The sequence below is a fragment of the Podarcis melisellensis genome (genome assembly GCF_964234715.1).
Source record: "Podarcis melisellensis genome assembly, chromosome: 9".
NCBI lineage: Eukaryota > Metazoa > Chordata > Lepidosauria > Squamata > Lacertidae > Podarcis > Podarcis melisellensis.
This window is the reverse complement of record NC_138541.1, coordinates 47,071,547-47,093,949: the sequence shown is the minus strand read 5'-3', so window position 1 is coordinate 47,093,949 and position 22,403 is coordinate 47,071,547. Positions and strand designations below refer to the sequence as shown.

At 41.2% G+C, this 22,403-nt stretch overlaps 1 protein-coding gene and 1 long non-coding RNA gene across 9 annotated transcripts in view; one reads left to right on the top strand and one right to left on the bottom strand.

Annotated features, from left to right (window-relative positions):
- LOC309378238 overlaps positions 1-22,403 on the bottom strand; it is a 35,311-nt gene that overhangs the window by 6,642 nt on the left and 6,266 nt on the right. For all 4 annotated transcript variants that reach the window (XR_014171904.1, XR_014171905.1, XR_014171906.1 and 1 more), the window contains one exon: positions 17,919-17,990. This is a non-coding gene — a long non-coding RNA (uncharacterized lncRNA). The remainder of the gene's footprint in view (positions 1-17,918; positions 17,991-22,403) is intronic.
- The window catches only part of ASB5 (ankyrin repeat and SOCS box containing 5), a 29,424-nt gene that overhangs the window by 5,958 nt on the left and 1,063 nt on the right, over positions 1-22,403 (top strand). For 2 of the 5 annotated variants that reach the window (XM_081926201.1, XM_081926200.1), the window contains 5 exons: positions 14,713-14,792; positions 15,966-16,073; positions 16,424-16,574; positions 16,672-16,806; positions 21,857-22,048. In XM_081926201.1, coding sequence (XP_081782327.1) covers positions 14,713-14,792; positions 15,966-16,073; positions 16,424-16,574; positions 16,672-16,806; positions 21,857-22,048 — 666 coding nt within the window. Of the gene's footprint in view, positions 1-2,564; positions 2,769-4,963; positions 5,345-12,018; positions 12,170-14,712; positions 14,793-15,965; positions 16,074-16,423; positions 16,575-16,671; positions 16,807-21,856; positions 22,049-22,403 lie in introns of those variants that run through there. The other 3 variants (XM_081926204.1, XM_081926202.1, XM_081926203.1) reach the window with 3 other exon arrangements.

Sequence of the window (22,403 nt, the reverse complement as noted above, 5' to 3'; positions counted from 1 at the left end):
TAGTACAAGATGTTTTCTCAGCTCACATTCCAGATAGATCATAGTTCTATTAATAAAAACTATATAGGAACATCCTAGCTTTCTAGGTATAATAGAGCTCTAGTGGTCATGAAAGGAATATGGCACACGGTACCCAACATATAAAAACAGCAGGATTTAGTATTTTATTTTTCTTAAGCTGTGTAGTTAACAGTTGAGCACTGTGGTTTTACATGAGCTCTTTTCTTAAAAAACATGTCCACCAAATGATTAATACGCAGAGATTTGTTGAGATATTATAATGAGTTGAAAAAGGGGTTTAAAATAACATTACCCCAAACCCAGAAGCATTCCTTTTAGGAATGGTGCACATGGAGGTTCCCAGAAGTCGGGGGTGGGGTGGGGAATTATGTATGCAACTACAGCAGCTCAGATTTTGTTAGCCCAAAAATGGAGGGTGGGAGAGGTCCCTAAGAAGGAGGAATGGCAACTTAAAATGATGGAATATAAGAGGAATGGAAAATCTTAGTAGAATATTTGGGAAATAATTGTAAACAAGTGAAAACGCTAGGAGGATTAAGGTAAATTCAACAGTATAAAAAGATGAGGTAATATGAAAAGAGGGATGGAATTAAATGGTTGTAATGGTTGTAACAGAATATGCAGTAATAATGGGAAAATTAACCATGAAAAGAAAAGAACCATGGAAAGAGAAGAAGAGAGGTCAACGAATGCATTATTATAATGGTGGGTATTTAATGGTGGAAAATGTATAACTGAAAATTTCAATAAAAATATCTTTTAAAAAAGAGATTTGTTGAGGCATAATGAGTTAGTTGCATTCATATGGATGGTTGGGGTTACCACTTTCCCCATTTGAAGTGGAATTTCCCTTGTCAAGATCTTGAACTTGTGGATAAAGCCATAAAATCTCTTAATATGTGCATCCCTAATGTAGTATTGATGCAGGGCTGCTTTCTCCCTTCCTTACTCTGACTTACTGGGCATTTTTGTAGGCATGGATTCTATTGCATATGCTGCATAGAGGGTCAAGGCCTTCTGACCGCGTAGTGTCTAGGGCCATCAATTCCTGAAAGATAACGCTTTAGTACCTGGGAGGGTCCTAGGGGCAAAGCCTGACAGGTAAAGCAGCTATGTGCCATACTTTACAGAGGGCAGTCTTCTCTCTGAAGGTTTTCTGGTCCAAGACCAGTTTAACATTAAATAACCATAAGGGAAAGCGGGAACCCTGAAGTTCCCTATCAACAATTAGCACCTGGACAGCAGACTGAACAGACAGGCCACCTAGTCAGTCTTTCTCATTATAGTGAGATGAATTGTATTTCTTTTTAAAGTATATTAAATAATTCTGAATCTGCATCTATAAATACAAATTAGCATATGAAAAACACAAGCAAATATTTACTATTGTCCTTTTCCAGGTGATATATCCTCTTTTTGGCAATATGCAAATCACATTCCTGCTGGCAGTCTCAAAGGACAGTAGCTGGGGTAGAGCCCTGTACTCATGGGCAGAAGACAAGTGAAAACACTGTGTAATCTAGGCATAGACCTGTTCCATGTGTTTACTTGTTCCCTGCCACCAAACAATACATTCATCCATGATATCAAGCCATCATCACATATCATTCTTACACAATCCAGATTCCAACGGTGTCACAAAGGAAAAACTAAAATTCCATTTATAACTCAAGCAGATTAATCTAATGTTCACATTAAACCGCACCCACAATGCACTTGCATGCAACAAATTATTAAAAATTAATTAATTGCCTTCTAGAAAACACAGAAGCTGAGATACTTTCTGGTCTTTTTTCAGATTATGGCAAAGAACTCAAAATCTATGCAAAGCAGATCTCTTTCCTTCTTTTTCCCATGCAGGTTTGCAACCTCCCTTTCATATATGCTCATTCAACAATTCTGTCTCACAGACAGACCATAATCTCTCTTTCACATGTACATGTACATGTACACACACACACACACACACACACACCCTTCCCCATAGTCTGTATCTGGTAGCTGTTGCTGCTTTGTTCAGCAGTAGTTATGTGAGATGGCTCCTTTCATTCATGTAGGAGGTCTGAGGATCTGTGTGCTAAGATAGGGGCTGGATCTGCTAAACCATCCAACTAAGACAGAGAGCAGGCATGTGGCAAGAGGTTGACTGGTTCAGTGAAGCTGAATGGGCTAGCCCAGTTGTTCCTTCTGGCCTTTACTGTCCATCATTTTTATCCTCCCCCCCCCCCAATAAAATCCAGAGCGAATGAGTAGTAAAACAATCAACCTGACACTCACCACCACTCACAATAGGGAAGGAGAGTGGTTCAAAGTATGGCATAAGCCATATCATTGATTGCGTGCCAAGGCCCCATGACCCGCAGTTCCCACACAGACAAGTGGATTTTGGTTTATGGGTTTGAATAGGCCACAACTTTATCAGTTATAGATGTGAGTGGTTTGGCTTAGGCATTGGGTGAAGCCAGACTATATATTGACTCCTGCCCATCTGCCGGGAGACCAGCTAAGGGTAAAGCACCAATAGGGGGAGTCCTAGGACTTGAATGGCCCCTGGCCGTGCTGCGGTTTAAATTTCCTGTGGCCACGCCCACAGCTAGCACTGATTCGTCAGCGGGGCTGCCCCTGGGCAGAGCCCCACCCAGCGCTGGTGACATAGCTGGGCAGTGACAATGAAGGGGCCAATCTCTGCCCCCAGCCGGATCACTGCAGAGCCCGATGCCTGGCTGCAATGCCGCCCACCAGAAAAGGTAAGTGGACTTTTGAACACCTTTCTCATCAAATACTTTTCTATCTCCCAGAATAAGCATGTTCCTGCACACGTATGCAGAATTTAAAATGAATGAATAAAATACGCCATTAAAAAAAAATCTGGTTGAAAAAAGCAGCAATGAGAATGAGGCCAGAGAAAAGGGGGACTGAGAGAGGGGCCAGAAAAGGGAGAAAATGTAAAGCAGGCATAGGCAAACTCAGCCCTCCAGATGTTTTGGGACTACAATTCCCATCATCCCTAGCTAAAAGGACCAGTCGTCAGGGATGATGGGTGTTGTAGTCCCCAAAACATCTGGAGGGCCGAGTTTGCCTATGCCTGATGTAAAGGTTCAAGATATGTGATTTGGCCCCCAGGTGCAAGTGTCCCACTCCCCACCTTAATCTATCCTGTAGACAACACTAGATTTGCTAACATTTATGGCCGGAATCATAAATGCATTGGCACCTAGAAAAGCTTAAGTTAGTTAAACAGGACCACAAGATAAGTAAGCTTCTTTTACTGGGGATACCACTATTGTAATAAGATCATTACTCTGGTTAATCTGTGTTGTAACTTTATCCCAGATTAGTCTCTTCTGTTTGCTTGTTCATGAAGATTTTCTTCCAGCACTACAAGGAGGTTATTTAGTGCCATGCCAAAAGAGTATTTGCTCTGGTTTACTAACGTTTACAGTTTATGCTCCTGTTTGGGTCAACGCATGAGAAGGTAGTTTAATAGCTCTTTGCAACTGTTACTAATGCTTAGTCCTTTCCCCCATAAATTGTGGCTGGGGAAACCCAGCCAGATGAGCAGAGTATAAATAATAAAATCATCAACATTATTATATCTCACAATGTTATTATTATTTATTAAATGTGTATACTGCTCTTCATCTGAAGATCACAGGGTGGTTCACAACCCAAAAAGAGAACACGGAATACATAATAAAACAAAAATAAAAGCAAACCAATAACGCCCCCCAACACGTTTAAAAGGCCAAAATATTAATCAGCAACCTGACCACCAAATTCTGCACCAGCTGAAGTTTCTGAAGAATCTTCAGAGGTAGCTCCACATATATGTGTTATAACTTAGAGGTTACCAGAGCATAGATGACAGAAGTTCGGCTATCCCAGTTCAGATAGGGTCACAAGTGGGCCACCTTCTTAAGCTCTGTGCCACTGAGGCCACCTGAACCTCAAAAGACAGCAAAGGATCCAGGAGTACCCCTAAGCTTCACTCCTTCAGAGGGAGTGTAACCCCATCTAGAGCATGCAACCTCCTTTCCATCCAGTCTAGGGAACTGACCACTAACAGTGCCTCAGTGTTATCTGGATTGAGCTTCAGTTTGTTGGCTTTCATCCAGTCCATTACCAAGGCAAGAAAAGGTCCAGCACATTCACTGCCGCACCTGCAGATGGAAAGGAGAAATAGAGCTACGTGTCACCAGCATATTGCTGACCACGTACTCCAACACACCCGATAAGCTTACTTAGCGGTTTCATGTAGTTGTTGAACAGCATAGGGGATAAAATTGAACCCGAGGAACCCCACATTGAAGGCTCCACAGAGCTGAGGAGCACTCCCCAAGCATCACTCTCTGGAAGCGACCATCCAAGTAGGGCCAGAACCACCGCAAAGCGGTGGTACTCACCCTTAACTCAGACAGCAACTCCACAAGGATAACATGGTCAATGGTATGAAAAGCCACTGAGAGGTGGAGAAAAAATAATAGGGACACATTTCCCCTGTCTCTCTCCCAGCAGTGATTATCATATAGGGTGACCAAAGCAGTTTCTGTGCCGAAACCGGGCTGAAACCCCGATTGAAGGATCTAGAAAATCTGTTTCCTCCAAAAGCACCTAGATCTGGTTACAATCACCTGCTCAAGAACCTTGCCCATTACAATATTAATATTTCAGTTTTGCAGTAGAAACTTGAAAATACTCTGCCCATTGCAAAATGGCCAAAAATTGCTTTATAACTTAATTTGCAAAATGCTTTACAATTGTTATTATGTTTGCTTTTAAAATATTTCTGGGTGACAGATCCCCACTGTGCCCTCCCCCCCCCTTTACAAATGAAGAACCAACATAACCAGGGAAGTCTGTCTTTCTAGGACAAGTATAAGCGAGGGGGAGGAATCAAACACCCTCTTCCATTTTAACTCGTGTAAACAGACCCAGGCTGCAGCTAAGCTGATTCTTTCTTGTTTTATAAATAGAACATGCCAATGCAATCCTTTCCTTCCCTCACTCTAGCTGCCCGTCCTGCTAGTAAATATTGCAGGATGGTGTAGTAGCTATTTTACTGCAAGTACAACCAGACAGCTTGTGAGAAAATGAAAAGGAGGGCCGATAGCAGTTAGCACTTTGTGGACATTCCAGAGGGAAGAGCATCTGCATTAATGACACGCAGGCTTTGGCAGGAGGGAAGAGAACGTTAAAATCATGTCCACAAACACTGCGGTTCAGAGGAGCTGCACTAAACAGAATCTCTCAAAGAGAAGCCTAGAATGCATAGGGGAGTGTTCTGCGAAACGAAAAGCTAGCTGGGGTATTCTCACCAGTCAAGGTCAGTACAGCAATCATTTCAACAAGCCGATGGAGGCTCCAGAATTTTCTAATGTGAACCATTTTTGCGCCATCAATTTTATATCGTGACTGTTTTCCTAAATTAAATATTTCAATGTAAATACTAATTTGTGTTAGTGTATTACAATAGAAAGATAGACACAGCTTTAATCTAGTTTTCTCTTAGTGTGAAATTAGCTACAGCATGTTTTGTCTGAGGTATGCTTTTGCAGATGTTGAAGGCACATTCAATATACAGCAAACCAAATGCCAGTGTTGCTAAGTACCAGGGACTGTTTACAGATCTGAAGTGCTGGAGTGACCTTATATGTAAATTGTAAATATACATGGGGAGGTAAACAAGGCAGGAGACCTTGGAATAACTACATGTGACATGCAAATACTGCAGATATTAGTTAATATTATATAATCTGTCTGTGTGCGCCTGCATTCAGAAGCACTGTGATGCATACAAAATAAGTTTACAATAACTATGAAAGGAGCTGTGAAATTTGTTATAAGTTCCTGTCATTTATATGCTACCAAAAATCAATAAACCTGGGTCCCCTCCACCTGAGTATCAGTTTATTTCTGGATTGGGTTCCACTTTGGAATCATTATTGAAATATATAGATTCATTTATTAGAGACTTGGTTCCAGCTTAGGGTCAAACTAGATGTGATGCTAACTAACCACAACCCAGAATTCTGGGCTTGGAACCCCCCCCCTTAAAAAAACAACAGCTGCCATGGAGGCTCTGATTCAGATTTGGGTTGTGGCACAGAGGAGAAGTTTTTTTACCCATTTCCTCCATGCCAATTTCCCTGCCCCCAGGTGTTACTAGTCATGGGCAGAACAATCCTACCTGGAGTCTGAGGGGAAGGGAGGAATGTTGTGACAGATCTATCACCACATCCGAAGCCCCATCAGATTGTGCAAACCATGGTGGAATGTGGGGAGCAGGTAACTTCACAATTTCCCCCTTCACCAGCCTAGGATCAGGCACGTCAGCAGTGGCGTAGCGTGGGTTGTCAGCGCCCGGGGCAAGGCAAGTAATTTGCGCCCCCTAACCCGTGGATTTGCGCCCCCAAACCCATGGATTTGCGCCCCCTAACCCTAACCCCTAGGTGTTGCGCCCGGTGCGGCCGGCCCCCCCTGCACCCCCCATGCTACGCCACTGCACGTCAGGGATCTGTGGGTCTTTGGATCCAGTGGGTGCATTCTGCTTTTTACCACTAGTGGTAGCTTTCCATCCTCTAACATTGCAATGCCCCCACCACTTGTGGCACTACTATCCACAGGTAAAGGGAAGTGCCAGTCATACTATTTATCATGAGGCCACTAGGCTGGGACATACCCAGTGGCGTAGTGTGGAGGGTGCAGGGGGGCCGGCCGCACCGGGCGCAACATCTGGGGGTTAGGGTTAGGGGGCGCAAATCCACGGGTTAGGGGGCGCAAATCCACGGGTTAGGGGGTGCAAATTACTTGCCTTGCCCTGGGTGCTGACAACCCACACTACGCCACTGGACATACCACAGCTTTCCCAATTGGAGCGGGTCTCAACTGCAGCAAATTAAGGCATAAACGCCTGTTGGAAAACTGCCAAAGGCAGCCTCCACAGAGGCAAATAAGTCCATTTTGCAATGCCTCGTGAACGTGTTAGGAGAAGCCCAGGTAGCTGCCCTACATTTTTCTAACAATGGAGCAATTTGTAGAAAAGGCGGCTGTGGTTGCTGCAGACGTGGTAGAATGGGATGTTAAATTAACTGGATGGGGTAATTTAAGAGTATCATATTGATACACACTCTGATCCATCTAGGCAAAGTGGATGAGCCTTTCCCCTTGCGTAGATATAAACAGGGTGTTTATGTATTTTATCCTAGCAATATACACCTTTAGTGCTCTACAAACATCCAGTGAGTGCCAAGCCTTTTCCAACAGATGGAATATATTATCTATAAGAGGATATCTATGTAAGATAATATAGGCTTAAAATAAACAAACAAGCCTAATTCTTGTAGTTTATGCATTACCAGATTCAAAAGGTCAGATTCAATAACATTTTGCATTCTGGAGTTTAATAATCTGAAACTCATATTAAGATGATCATTTTAAGGCACCAGGCAAAATCCAATGTTAGTCACACTCAGAGCAGACCCTTTGGTAATGCACTGTGGCTGCTTTCCGATACCACATACTTCAACCCTCCAGTTGTTGTCTGGAGCACTGGGAAGAAGAACATGCCTGCTTCATTCCCATTTCCTCACCAAGCCAAGTTTGCAAAATACAATTGACAATCTTCGTTTGGAGGAATCACCTCTAGTTTGCTGGTTCAGACATCAATAAGAATCTGTTTTGACAAGCCAGAATGTGCTACATTAGGCTGGATGTGTTAGAGGAGGAGGGAGTTGTGTGCACAGAACAAAATCCTGATCCAAACCACATAGACTGTGGGATCAGAGCATGTGACATATGAATGCTGTCGGAATACCTTGGTGTTCTCCTTTTGAAAAGGAGTCACCTTGGTATTGACTCCTTTTGAAAGAAATTATGTAGGAGGAGTAGGAAATAGACCTAAACAGCAGTACTGTAAGAAAAAGGTAAAGGACCCCTGACAGTTAAGTCCAATCGCAGGCCGAGGGAGCCAGCGTTTGTCCGTAGATAGTTTTGCTGGGTCATGTGGCCAGCATTACTAAGCCACTTCTGACGCAATGGAACACTGAAACCAGAGCAGTGCACGAAAACGCCGTTTACCTTCCCGCCGGAGCGGTACCTATTTATCTACTTGCACCCCTCTTTTTTGGCATGCTTTTGAACTACTAGGTTGGCGGGAGCTGGGACCGAGCAACAGGAGCTCACCCTGTCCTGGGGATTCAAACCGCCGACCTTCTGATCGGCAAGCCCAAGAGGCTCAGTGGAAGTGGTGGAGCTCCATGCTCCGGCCCCGAGGGGTCGGAGAGCAGGCGGGGGCGGGGCTAGAGCGCATCCTGGGGGCGGGGCACACTGCCTGTAGGGGCGTGGCACATGTCCTGGGGGCTGGTTGCACTGCCTACAGGGGCGTGACGCCCAGCACGGGTGGGTGGGGCAGCCACGATGGCACCCTGCCGGGATCACGCTGCCAGGGGCGGGGTGCCCCCCCCACACTCCTCTTCCTCCACCAGTGCTCAGTGGTTTAGACCACAGCGCCACCCGCGTCCCTGCAATACTGTAGAAGGGGCAATTTAACCCTTTCTCTCGTGATATTTTCCCCCTCCCCCTAACCCTCCCATGCCATTCACTTTCCCCGTGAGTCTGTTGTATCAGCAGGCACAGATGAACATCGTTCTTGCTGAAAATTTGGTCTCTTTTCAGTAGTCCACGCCCTTTTAAGTCGATCCAACCTCTATACCTGTTTGTACTAACGTTGTTGTTGTTTAGTCATTTAGTCGTGTACGACTCTGCGTGACCCCATGGACCAGAGCACGCCAGGCACTTCTGCCTTCCACTGCCTCCAGCAGTTTAGTCAAACTCATGTTGGTAGCTTCAAGAACACTGTCCAACCATCTTGTCCTCTGTCGTCCCCTTCTCCTTGTGCCTTCCATCTTTCCCAACATCAGGGTCTTTTCCAGGGAGTCTTCTCTTCTCATGAGGTGGCTAAAGTATTGGAGCCTCAGCTTCAGGATCTGTCCTTCCAGTGAGCACTCAGGGCTGATTTCCTTCAGAATGGATAGGGTTTCATCTTCTTGCAGTCCATGGGACTGTACTAACATACAGCATTTATATGGTTATATGACACAAATTACTTTTAAGCACCATTGACTTAAACTGTTCACTTAAACACATGCTTTAATCCCTCCAATGTAAATAAATCTCAATTGAACATACTTAGCTTTTCAGTGCTTCACGGAGTAGATCAAGCTAATACTTCTAGTCAGAGGAAGAGGAATGATACAGGTATGTCACTTAAACTTGTCAGTTTAAACAGACTGCAACAGGAGCGTTGTAGATATCATTTGCTATTAATATAACTGCCATTTTGTTAAAGAGTAGAATTTGAATCTTTAGAAGACATTATTATAGCTTTGAATTTCACTGGAGACAGATTACAAGTTTGTTTCTGTATAAATCCATTAACCAGCCCACTTCAGTGGGTCAAAATACATGAGACACAGAGATTCATGGACATCGTATCTCCCAACAAATCTTTAAACACTAGCTGATGTCCTGGAGCAGCAGTGTTGAGAAAACAGGATTCAATCATCCTCCTAGTCTGGATTTCCTGATCAAAAACATCTCCCAAAACTTCACAGGGTGGCAGATAGAGGTCCCTGCATTTTTCTTTTGCAACAAAACTAATAGCCACTCAATGGGGTGCAATTTAGGTTGAGAAAACTGTGTAGAAAGTTTAAGCATCACTCCTTCAGTACCATTGCTCAAATTCAAATTCGAGCCCTCAGCCAGTAATTTAAGAATAGAAACAATGGGAGATATGACTACAGATCTGTCACATCCTGTGGAGCTTGGCTTTATTGCTCATGGTTAAGGTGGCAGATCCAAAAAACCTAAATGGATTGGCATGTGTCAGTGGAAAGATTGGCATGTGAGCATTAGGATATTCATAGAACCAATTATCTATTATAATCATACATAATAAATATTAAAATAGTAATGGTGCTATTTATCTGATTACTTGCAATGCACATTTATGCTTCAGTTTCTAGAAATAAGTCCCATTAGGCCTGGCTTCTGAATAGACCTGTATACTTTTATGCACTATATTATCTTGTACAATATATTTTACATTTTCTAGATCTCTCAAGCTCCTTTTGCCTTCAAACTAATTAGAGTACTTTTTAAAGCTCTGTATAAGATATATACGATGCCAGTTCCTACTGATTTTGTTGGAAAAGGCAAGCATGTGCTTGTCTCTCTCCAACAGAAATAAATTGGTTTTAAAAGTACTTCTCTTTGCTAGATCATGTCTGTTGTCATGGTGAAAAGGAAATTGAGAGGAGATATTCATAAACATGTGGAATATCTTTAATTTTGGACATTTTGATTACAATTTCACATACTGAGATTATAATGAGCATTGTGCAATAACTTTAACATGGCTCCTGAATGGGAGAAAGGTGTATGGGAACAGGAAACAGCCTTGCAGTCTTCCATCTAGTTCTAGATAGTCTCCTATTACAATCAAAGGCAGTAGCTCTCCAGGGTATCAGACTGGAGTCCTTCCCAGTCCTGCCTGAAAATGCCAGGGACTGAATTTGAGACTTTCTGTCCACAAAGCAAGGACTCTACCACTGAATTAATACAGCCCTGCTCTCCCTGCTGCATATGGTCAAATGCTTGCTAACGAGGAAAAATTATTTCTGTTTCTCTCAAATCTTAGGTATTGTTGTCCCCATAGCCTTCCCTTACAAATTCCTTACCCATCACTTCTGGGTCCATTAAGCTTAGCAGCCCTCTCACCCTTTCCTTAAGGAAGCATCAACATCCTCACACAGTTCCTGCTGGGCCGCCAATCATTCACCCACATTTCTGAGGACAACTGCAGCATGGGGGTAAACAGGCCATGCCTACAAAATCCCATCTTGTATCAGTGTAATTGGAGATGGAATGTCTCCACCGACAAGATCCCATATACACCTACTCGACTGCTTCGATCAGCAGAACTGGCACTGTTACAAGTGCCACATAATACCGATTTTCACATTTGTAAGAACTCAATCTTTTAGTGTGGCAGCACCTACACTTTGGAACTCCATGCCTATTGACATCAGGCAGGCGCCTCTGAGGAAGGCCCTCTAAAAATATTTTTGTTTAGTTAAGCCAACCCAGATATTTAGAAAGTTCTGGCAGGTTTTAATCTGTTTTTAGTTTATTGTTACTTTAACCTTTCTAAAGTATTGATTTATTGCTGTGAATTCTTCTTATTGATTTTTTTCGTTGTTTTTTTGTAAACCACTTTGAGATTTTTTTACAAACTATATAAATTTCATATAAATATGAAATAAATAAAATAAATAAAAGCTGATCTTACATGTTGAGCTTCCCTTCTAGCATGGCTAATGAAAGAGAACCATATAATCCTATAGTATTAGGTCTTCCACAATACCTGCTTTTGCCAAATGTGTGCATAAAACTAATTGTCTTATAACTTTAAATACAGGGGTCATGTAGATAAACTTTTTATTATATATAAATATCTATGGATATGACAGGAAGCAGCTCATATAGACTATGTTTGGCATAATTTATTAGAGAAAGCTTCATTTGATTTTTGATTCAGACCCACTGGAAACAATCCACATTCATAATGAAAATGATATATTTTTTTTATTACACGTTTAACTTGTAAAATGACTTGCAGCTTTTATAACATTTGCTCCCACAACAATCCTGTGAGGCAGATTACAATTCTTCCTATTGAGCTGAAGCTAAGAATTGTCTTCCTGAAAAGCACCTGACCAATTTATAGTGGATGTTTTGATTTGTATCCAGACCCAATTCTACATCATGTTATCTATTATAAAATGAAACAACAATTATACTTTATTTAAACTATGCATTATTATATTTAAACTATGAATTATTTCATGCACTGTGTTTCTATGGAGCAACGAAAGCTGGCTTATTCCTAAACTCAGGGCTTTGGATATCTGTTTACTGCAGAGGCTTTACAGGTGAAAGTTCATATTATAATGAGTGCAGAGCTCCTTCTAAAATGGCTGAAGTGTATTAATAGGCAGCAGAAAAAGGAAGAGTTTTATTTCCTTGTTTAACATGAGCCGGATTTATAATTGCGATTGGCTGGAAATGCCATGGGGAGATGGAGATTTAGGTACTGTATACATTTCTAAATCATTCTTTGTACTTGACTGTTCGTTATAATTCTTAGCCTTATCTCTGCAGTATTACAGAACTGTATGCTCCAGTAAATTAGATACCAGCTGGCTTGGAATGCAGAGTCTAAATATAACTTGAAGTAGTTTGCACTTCAGTCAGAGAGAAAAAAATCATAGGGAGATTGTTTTTGAATAAAGAGCATTTTTGCAACTGCCTTTCTAAAAGGTATATTTTTTATTTGAGACAGCTGGGTACCCAATCCCATCTCCATTACAAAAAATGGGAAAGCTATGAGAGCAGAAGGTCACTGAAAAACATGCAACAATTCTCTAAAATAAATATACATAGTGTATACCAGTAGTCTTATTACAATCTACAAGTCTGTCTGCAGTAGAACCAATCACAAGAAGTCACTACCAGCCAAGATAGGTTGCTGAGTTTCATACACTCCAACTTAGCCAGGAAGGAAACTCAATGAGCCTATTTTTCCCTTTGAGAGTGGCTTTTAAAAATGTTATTAGCGTGCTCAAGAGCACTTCAGGTTTCATTATCATTTCCATAATAATCTTTAGAAGCTAGCTGTCTTGGAGGGAGGGAGATGCTTCTTGACTAGTGCATTTATACATATACACAGAGACGCAAAACTCCAGTGGACTACTTCCTTCCAAACCACCCAAACAGATAATAACAGGGGTGGGGAACCAGTGGCTCTCAACATGTTGCAGGACGTCAACACCCATTAACCCTAGTCACTGATCATGCTGTTTGGAAATTTTGGAAGTAGGCACTCCAATAATCTTTGGGGGGGGGCACTGATTTCCTTCCACTGTTCTTTAAGAACTAGATCCAGTTTAAGACAAAACACCCTCTTAAACAGAAATAGGGATGTTAACATGTACAGAAGTGTGTTTCCATTTTCACCCATGGAATGTTGCAATGTACACCCTGATGTGAACAGTAGTGGGCAGAGATACCGTGAATGTTTGGTGCAAAGCAGGACTTGGGTTATTTTCCAGCACCATGGGAAAAATAAAATTGTGTCACTGCGGCAATGAAATGTGCAGGCATTTTTCTGCATAGCACAAGTGAACACATGTAAAAAGAGGCACAGGAATAGATAGTAGATGTAGCATAGATAAGGATAAATATGATTTGTGGAACTGCAACTGCAATGCTGGATTCAGATTTTTAAAAAAAAAACCTGTGAAGTTAGCATCTGGGATCTTTTCCTTATCCAAAGTTCAAAATGCTAGAGAGATGTTAATAAGGTACTTTATATGCTTGCTACCATTTCCCAGTGCAGCAGCTCTTAACAAAGTCTTAGGGCGGCAGCTCAGTTTGGCAGTAAAACAAATTGGCACAAGAGAGAGAGGAATTCTCTGCAGTGAGGATGCGTCAGTGTGGTTGTAAACAGCAGCCGCTAATAATTTGTTGCAAGAAGTGCAACATTTTCTTCTTGCTTTGTGATTGTCGGATATACATATTGATTAGGATTTTTTAAGTGCTGATTGCTTTTCTAGCATAAACTAAAGGTGGATTTAGGATAACGTTCATAAATTGTACCAGGACATCCATGTACCTCAGAAGAGACCTGTTCAATGCAATGGGTGGTCACCAGAGTTCTCATGTTAACTTTTGGCAACTTTTTTGTTATCATCATATGAATACCCTATTTGGGTCCTATATTAAGGTGGACCCTACATTTTGCTGTTGAAATTGCTTACTTTCTGCAGCATCCTAGAACTACAAAACAAAGCACTATTTCTGCAAGGCAGAGCAAAGAGTTCTCCATCTGGAAGCAGCACTGGATTATAGATATTTCAAGCCACCTTCTGACTAGTCAACTTGCATTTCCATTCTAATGTATTAACACTCAAGAAAGTCCCATTGATCTCAATAAGACTTGTTCTCAATTAACTATGTGCTAGGGATGGGGGAAATTAGATTTAGCTTCCTTTGCAAGTGAAGCTTGCATCTGGTGCCTTTTACATTTGGCACCAATTGCAAACCCCTAGGATTGCTTCCACTCAGGATATCTCACTTGAGAACTCTGCCAAAAACGGGTTTGCAAACCCCAGAACTCCCAAGTTCAGCTGATCCCAACAGGAGTTGTGCTGACTGCAAGTGCCTTTTGGAAGGGATCTTCTTTTGCATTCTGGATGCAAAGGAGGAAAGGAAAGAATTGGGAGCAGACACTGAGTGCACTCCCATTTCTTTCCTTTTGAAGCTGGGTCACCCAACATCATGGTCAAAGTGGCCTATGGGTTAGTGATGGTGAAGGAAGTGGCCAGATCCTGTTCCCTATTTTCAGGTGGGATTGTGTGATTTTTTTTTTATATCCTTTATCATCTTTTTCTACATTTACAAAATAATTAATTTAATATTTAAACTGAAGGATGGGATTTATATTTAAATAGGAATTATGTAGGATTGGGGTTGTCTAAAGATAAAATTGATCATCAGTTTATTATTTTATATGAATTAAAACATATCCATTTTTGTAATTTAAACTATATGGTGGTATTTATTGTTCCACAGGTTCTTGGGCAGATCGCTCCCCACTGCATGATGCAGCAAGTCAGGGACGCCTCCTTTCTCTGAAAACTTTAATTGCACAGGTAAAAATGTTAAAGTATTTCAATCACAGTACGTTTCCCCTCCCCCATTCTTTGTTACAATCCAGTGTTTTAATATGAAAATTACTGACATTCTGAACTAGCAGGTAAGAGATAGCTAAACAGCAAAATTGTAAATGACAAAAAATCTCCATCCAATCTTATTAACTGCTCTAATGTATAAATCCCACTATCAACCCACTTCTTCCACCAAGAGAATTAATTTAGTATGAGCATATGGGTCAAAGTATAACAAGACATAAACCACATCTCCCATCTGCTGAGATTGCAGGTGGAAATAATCCTTCCCTTTTTATATACATCGATCCTAATGCCATCAATCCACATGGAGTGCCAACTATATCAGGTGGTATTTACCACTAGTTCTACTCAGAATATATCCATTGAAATTAATGATTAATCTGTGTGGGATTTAGGTTGTATTCCACAATCACCTTCATGATTACCCATGTAGGGATATTTGCTGGAAAAAGAGGCTTGCCAATAGCTTGTATGAGCTAAGAAGGCATGCCTTGATGTATAAATTAGGATCTGGGAAATCAAAACTTCCCGTATTTACAACTGCATCTTCTAATTTGAAAAACTAGGTGGAGAGGCCCTAGGAATCAGGTTTGGAGCTAGTACCAGCCCTAACTGTAGCATTTTATATCTATATATCAGGGAGAGGCATTCTAGAAAATGGAAAAGTGAACAGTATCTTTTCCCCTCCTTTCCTTCTCTCTGTATAAAGTAGCGAGGGAACTTTTTAAACTTCATAGCATGCAGCTTCCCAAGCCAGGAAAGTTACTGTAACTACTCCAGTCAGTTTATAACACTGTTTGCTCTAAAACATTTGTTTGGATTAACAATTTAAAAATTTAAACAGTATTTTGGGTGGACTTTACGAATGGAAGGAGAGGGGAGGCAATATTTGCAGACCCCAGAATCCACCCAAATTTAGGAGCTGTTGAACCCCAGATCTGGGTGGAAGGTGGTAAAAATTGCTAATGGAAGTGTCTGCTGGGTCAAAAACCCTTCTGTGAGCACAAGGGGGCACCAATTAGATTTCACCCTTTGATTTTAGACCTTATGCTGGCTAAGTAAAGTATATTTTGCGTATAATATTCTGTCACTTGGACAAACTGGCTTACAGCTGTTAGTTCTTTTCCTGTTTAGGGATACAATGTAAATGCTCTGACCATTGATCAAGTGACTCCACTACATGAAGCATGCCTAGGAGATCACGTAGGATGTGCAAGAATTCTTCTTGAAGCAGGAGCAAATGCAAGTATTATTTTCTAAATAAAAGGATTTTCTTATGTATGTAAGAACATAAGAATAGCCTGCTGTAGACCTTGCACTTATATCAATGTACTGTAAATTGTGGCTGGAAGACTCTCAGGTGGCATTCAATGTTTTCAATGGCAAATTTTACTGAACATCATTACAAGGTAGCCTACAAGTTTCCTACCTCTGTTCCTCTCTTATCATCAGCATGTTTTCAGCTCTTTCATTCTCCTGATTTTTCATCGATTGAGGGGGGAGGAGGGGGAGACAACCTATATTCCCAAAGCAGGAATATAATATGTAAACAAGTATTTTAGTTCTACTCATAGCAATATCCAATACTTTAGGTGAATGCTACAACAATTGATGGAGTGACACCCTTATTCAATGCATGTTCAAGAGGGAGTGCATCTTGTGTAGAGCTTCTACTGGAGTATGGTGCCAAAGCTCAGTGGGAGACATGCCTCCCTTCTCCAACTCACGAAGCAGCTAGCAGAGGTAAGAAAAGAGACTAGCTGAATGAATCAAAAACTACATCAGGCATTGTAAATCCAATTCCTAGTTTGAGAGATGAATTGCACTCTCTTTTCACTAGGTCATAGTGACTGTCTAGAACTGCTGATCTCTCGGGGCATAGATGTTGACCAAGATATTCCTCACCTGGGAACACCTCTATACGTGGCTTGCATTTCACAGCAGAAACAATGTGTACACAAGCTTCTGCATTCAGGTACATAAGGTTAATTAATATATTTTTACTTTGCTTCTTAAACTGGACCAGAGTTTCACTGTAATGCATAGTGTATTGTATTGCTATGAATGAACTAGTACATTTGATCAGATCACCTTGTTTTGCTACCTTATCTGCTAGGGTGCAAGTGTAAACATTCAAATGTACACATATCCTAACACATGCATTTTCCTAAAAGGATAATCTTGAGGTCATCTATCTTGAGATATTTACTGGAGATGACTGTGTGTGCATAGACAGAATTACATTGACTTTTATAACCTTGTAAAATTTGAGGGATTTAGTATGGACCATCCTAGTCTGCTCGTTTTGAGGAGCCAACAATAGGCACACCACGGTTTATTTTAAAATGAGTAAAGGTTAAAAGATGACAACATGCCAATGTAAAACAAATAAATAGCAGCAAAAGCAGCTTTGTGACTTGAAATGCCACTACAGAAAAGTACAGAAAATAATAGGTTAATAATGCATAAACATGTGAGCCCAGCCATATGTTGCCTGGAACATTTACTTAATTGATGTTACAGAGACAGAAGGAAAGGAATAGAGATTCATCTAACAGTTTTTAAAGACACAGCCTTGCTATGCAGAAAGAGAAAGTCCCAGGGATTAGAAAAGGTTACAGTCATACCTTGGAACTCAAACGGAATCCATTCTGGAAATCTGTTTGAATTACAAAATGTTCAAAAACTAAATTGTGCCTTCTGATTGGCTGCAGAAAGCTCTTGCAGCCAATCAGAAGCCGCAGTAGCCCCGTCAGACATTCAGCTTCCAAAAATAGTTTGCAAACAGGAACAGTCACTTCTGGGTTTGCGGCGTTCGGGAGCCAAAACGTTCGAGAACTAAACAAAAAAAATTCCTTCCAGTAGCACCTTAAAGACCAACTAAGTTAGTTCTTGGTATGAGCTTTCGTGTGCATGCACACTTCTTCAGATACACTTCTTCTTCGAGAACTAAGCTGTTTGAAAACCAAGGTACAACTGCATATGTAAAATAGAAGTTTTTTTGTCTCATGAGAGCCAGGTTGGAGATAGACTGGAGGAAATACAAGTCACAGAGAAGAGTGCTAAGGTTGAGATTGTTGTTGTTACCTGTCCCAGTGAGAAAGGAATAAGATGGTAATACTCCAGCTTCTGGAATTCTTGTTATGACAAGAAGGAACCCTGTTAAAGATAGCAAAACATTCCCCTTTAGTAAGATACTGGCCGGTACCTTTCTGTAAAGGGTCCTGACTAATTCCAAAAACAAACTAACAAACATGGATTGGAGACAAGGAAGCATGGAGCAGGTAGAGGTAAGGACACAACCTAGCTAAAGCCTAAATGAATGAAAGAAGCAGCACACTTCGACATACCAGGACAGGAGTAGTGCATTTTAGAAAATATTGATGTGGAGCAGCCTCCCAATAAAATGAACAAGTTGGGGGATGCCATGTGCACCCAGTTATGGGGCGGAGGAATATTATTACTGCCAAACCCTGAATGCAAAGGAGGTTTTCACATAGGGCCTGGACTTGTTGACTACCGTTTAGTAGCAAAATACATGAGTGAACAATTCTTAGGACATCCACGGCTACATTTCCTGTTGACAAAAGGGGGGGGGGTGAGCGTTGACATTCCTAAGATATGTAAATGGAATATTCTTGCTGCAATGATCTCAGTTTGTTAACAATGTGCCTCCACCTTGCAAAAAAGAGAATGGACTTGGATTTCTCCAGATGGGCAAAAGGATTAGCTAATTTAATTAGGACATGTTATGCTTTCCAGCTGATAATCATTTATTCTCAGTGGGGGTTTTTTTGTTTGTTTTTTTGCTGAATTAAGGGTATGTTGCATTAGATTAGATCCTGGATTCTGGAATTAATTGGGTCATGGCGCAACCTCTTGCTTATGACTAGCATGTGCTGGAATTATTGTTGACTCATACACAGACAGGGCCTTTCCTTGTCCATCACAAGGATACGCTTATGGTCCAGAGCAAAGTCAAATTATACATATAATTTTGGGTCATGTATAGAATTCCAACCGAACCAAGACGATTAGTAAAAAATTGTTTAGCCAAAATCATGAAGCACCCACAATAATTACATTAAGTGTCATTTACTCCTTCTTCTCACTTACCGTACTTACATTGTATTTCTTTTAACCAACCTGGTTTTAAGATGAAGATGTTAATCTAGAGCCAATTAATTTAAAATTCTCTAGGAATAGGAATAGACAATATCCATAACTAGCCTGCATTATATGAACTATATAGGATATTTCAAATGATGACAATTCAGCTTTGCATTCATTTAAAGATTGAGTTCCATCTTCAGCAAATCTCAGAAGTCACACTGATCTTTTGTAATGTGAGGATGACAACATCAGCATCCACATCACATAGCTGAAAGTAAGCCTGTGGTATCCCCTTTCTCACCTTGTCTTCCAGACTCTTAATTATTCTTGTAGCCCACTCCCAGGTCATTGCCAACTTGTCTTCAACTCGGGGCATAAAACCGGAAGAGATTATAAACAAATGAGGACTAAGCAATGTTATTGTTTATTGAGCCTTGAAAACAATTTTCTCTTAACACAAATAAAATAGCATTTTAATTCCATAGCCTATTGTCTCAAGCAGTTGATATCCCTGCCAACTTTGTATAATCAGATTTCATGTGAAAGGGTGCCTGGGAATGGTAACGGATTGGATGACTGCCAATAAACTGAAATTCAATCCTGATCAGACAAAGACTTGGTGAGGGTGCTTGGCCTGTTCTGGGGAGGCTCGTACTCCCTTCTGAAGCATTAGTTTCAAAGTATGAGAATGCTATTAGATCTGGTGCTTTCTATGCAAATTTAAATAGCCTTGGTGGCACAAAGCACCTTTAGACCAGGCATAGGCAACCTCGGCCCTCCAGATGTTTTGGGGCTACAACTCCCATGATCCCTAGCTAACAGGACCAGTGGTCAGGGATGATGGGAATTGTAGTCCCAAAACATCTGGAGGGCCGAGGTTGCCTATGCCTGCTTTAGACAGCTAAAGCTGGTGCACCAGCTATGGCCTGTCCAAAATAATCCAGAATCATTTGTGCGAGTATTGGATTATTGTCTTTTTTTATTTAAAAAAATAAATTTTATTAACCGACCAATCAAATCAAATCACATCACATCACATAAATTCCGAATTACAAAGCCGAATTTTAATTTTTTTTGTTGGGGGTACCCATATTTCAAGTTCCGAAGGGGATTCCAATCATCTTCTTGCTGCTGTGTTAATATCCACAAATCTGTCCAAATAATGTTCATATTTCTATCCAGTCCTATCTTGCTGTTCCCACGTCTCATCTTATTCATATATTTTTCTTTTTTCTTTGTGCTCTCTTCTGATAATCTCCTTAAGCAGGTAAACACCAGTTATAATCCTGTGTGAATTTTTCCGTTCGTCCAATCACCATATCGAGATGGTTTCCATATATCATCACTTCCATAAATAAGAGCACTCTTTCCATCATTAATCTTCGCAAATCTGTTGCCTTCTTTAATCCTCTGAGGCTCGCCCGCAATATGAAAACAGATCCATTCCTCCTCTCAGACATAAGTCTTTTGACAGAACTTGCCAAAATGGCGACGCTGTTTTTTTACTGCGTCATCCCAAAGCTCAAACTTTCCACGATCTCCTTAAAACATGCTTTTGGTTAGAAATTATTTCCACACAGTCTTAAATCATCAGCTTAGGTCATTTAAGCGGCATTTCTAACTTGTGGGGGGGATTCTTGGTTAATCACATAAAGAAAAGAGAGGAAAGTCCCCCCCCCATCCAGTCCCATTGCCAACATACTGAGCCTTGGTGTGTCTTTTCATGATATATTCCTGTTTATTCGACCCGTCTTGTTTCTCAGAGATCTCTTCAGTTAGCAGTCTTTACTCCCCATTCTTCCTTGAAATATGTGCATTTGCTTTCACCTAATTATTTCTTTTGAAGTTGCTGCAGCTAGAGGCGCGAATCGGAGACAGCATCCAGGAGAGCCGAAGTCCACACAAGGGCTTTCTGTCTAGTGCGCCCATCCCCTCGAGTTTGGGGGTGGTATAGGGCACAGCAGACAAGGGCAGTCCCCCCCACTCGCTTGGGGAGGGCAGGAAGGCTGCTTACTCCCACCACAGCCTCTTAATTACCTCATGTCGAAGAGTTGTTATTGTCGGCCATCTTCCAATGCGCCCCAGTGGCCCCCCTCGAGTATTGGATTATTGTCATGTGTTATACAAGGATCTAAACTTGAAGACAATTCCAAAACCACAGTGTGATGGGATAATGAGCTGCTTGTGCGTAAAAGCTTAGTCCCTCAGAGTTTGGCAAAGTCAGCAAACCTCTGTCTCTCACGGAGCCCCTTGAGCATGGCTCTGTCAGTCGCTGGCAGAATCCGACAGTGGGCGTTTACGGAATCTACTCCAGCATAAAAGCTCCTTGACGGAAACGCGTCGTCTGGATTCTCGGCGCGACAGTTTCCGGCGAAGAGTGGGAGTACCTATGGGAGGACCTGGCACTTCTCCGCTGTTATCGCTGGAAGACTCCCTGAGCCATTCCTCCGTCTCTCTCTCTTTCTGATCCCCCACTCTCCCCCTGCTGGTGCCTTCCTCCGCTGCTGAGTCTCTCCTGACTTCTGAGAGCCCCTCCACGTCCTGCCTCTCCGATGGCAGTTCCCTGACACACAGTTAGCACAAAATATATCTGCTATGCTACTTACTTGGAGCACCTTTTGCCAGTCATTAATCTTCATGATTACTTCAAAATAATTTCTGGAGGGTTTTACTCATCCTTAGCTAAGTATGCACTACAATCCATTATACTTAACAGATATAGGAAATATACAACAAAATTAATTGACAACCTTAGCAATACTTTTATATAAAGTATTGGGTTCCAGTGTTTAGAATAAGAATCTAATTTTTGAGAACAAGAATTTAGACATTGTGATTTGGCTTTGATTTAATTAATATAAATTCCTCATTAATTAATATATATTCCTATTTTTCCTGTTCTAAATCTATAGGTGCTAATGTGCAGAAAGGAAAGTTTTTGGAAACTCCACTACATGCAGCTGCAAAGCAGTCTAGTGCTGAAATAGCAAATGTACTTCTTGAGTTTGGGGCAGACATAAATGCCAAAAATACAGAGTTTGAACGACCTGTAGATGTAGCTACTCCACGGAGTCTGGTGGAAACAGTATTGCTTCTACAAGAAGGTAAAGGGGATATGTTTATATCAGAGTAGTAACCATGACTATTCTTTTCCTCTCATGGAACTGACTCTTCTGTTACAAGACATTTTAAGTGTGCTGCTGAACTTTCACATTCAAATACCTTATATGATTACTTAATTAAATACCTCAGTGCTTTTTATAGAAAACTGTACTGCAAAATGACAAAACACATGTTGGTAAAAATGGAGGGCACTTCAAATACTCAGTTGAAATATTTATGTTTTTTAATGTTATGCTAGTCAGCTGTGAGTTTGGGCATACCATAGAACAACTTTTGTCAACCTGGTGACCTCCAGATTTTTGGATTGCAGCTCCCATCATCCCTGGCCTGGGGCTG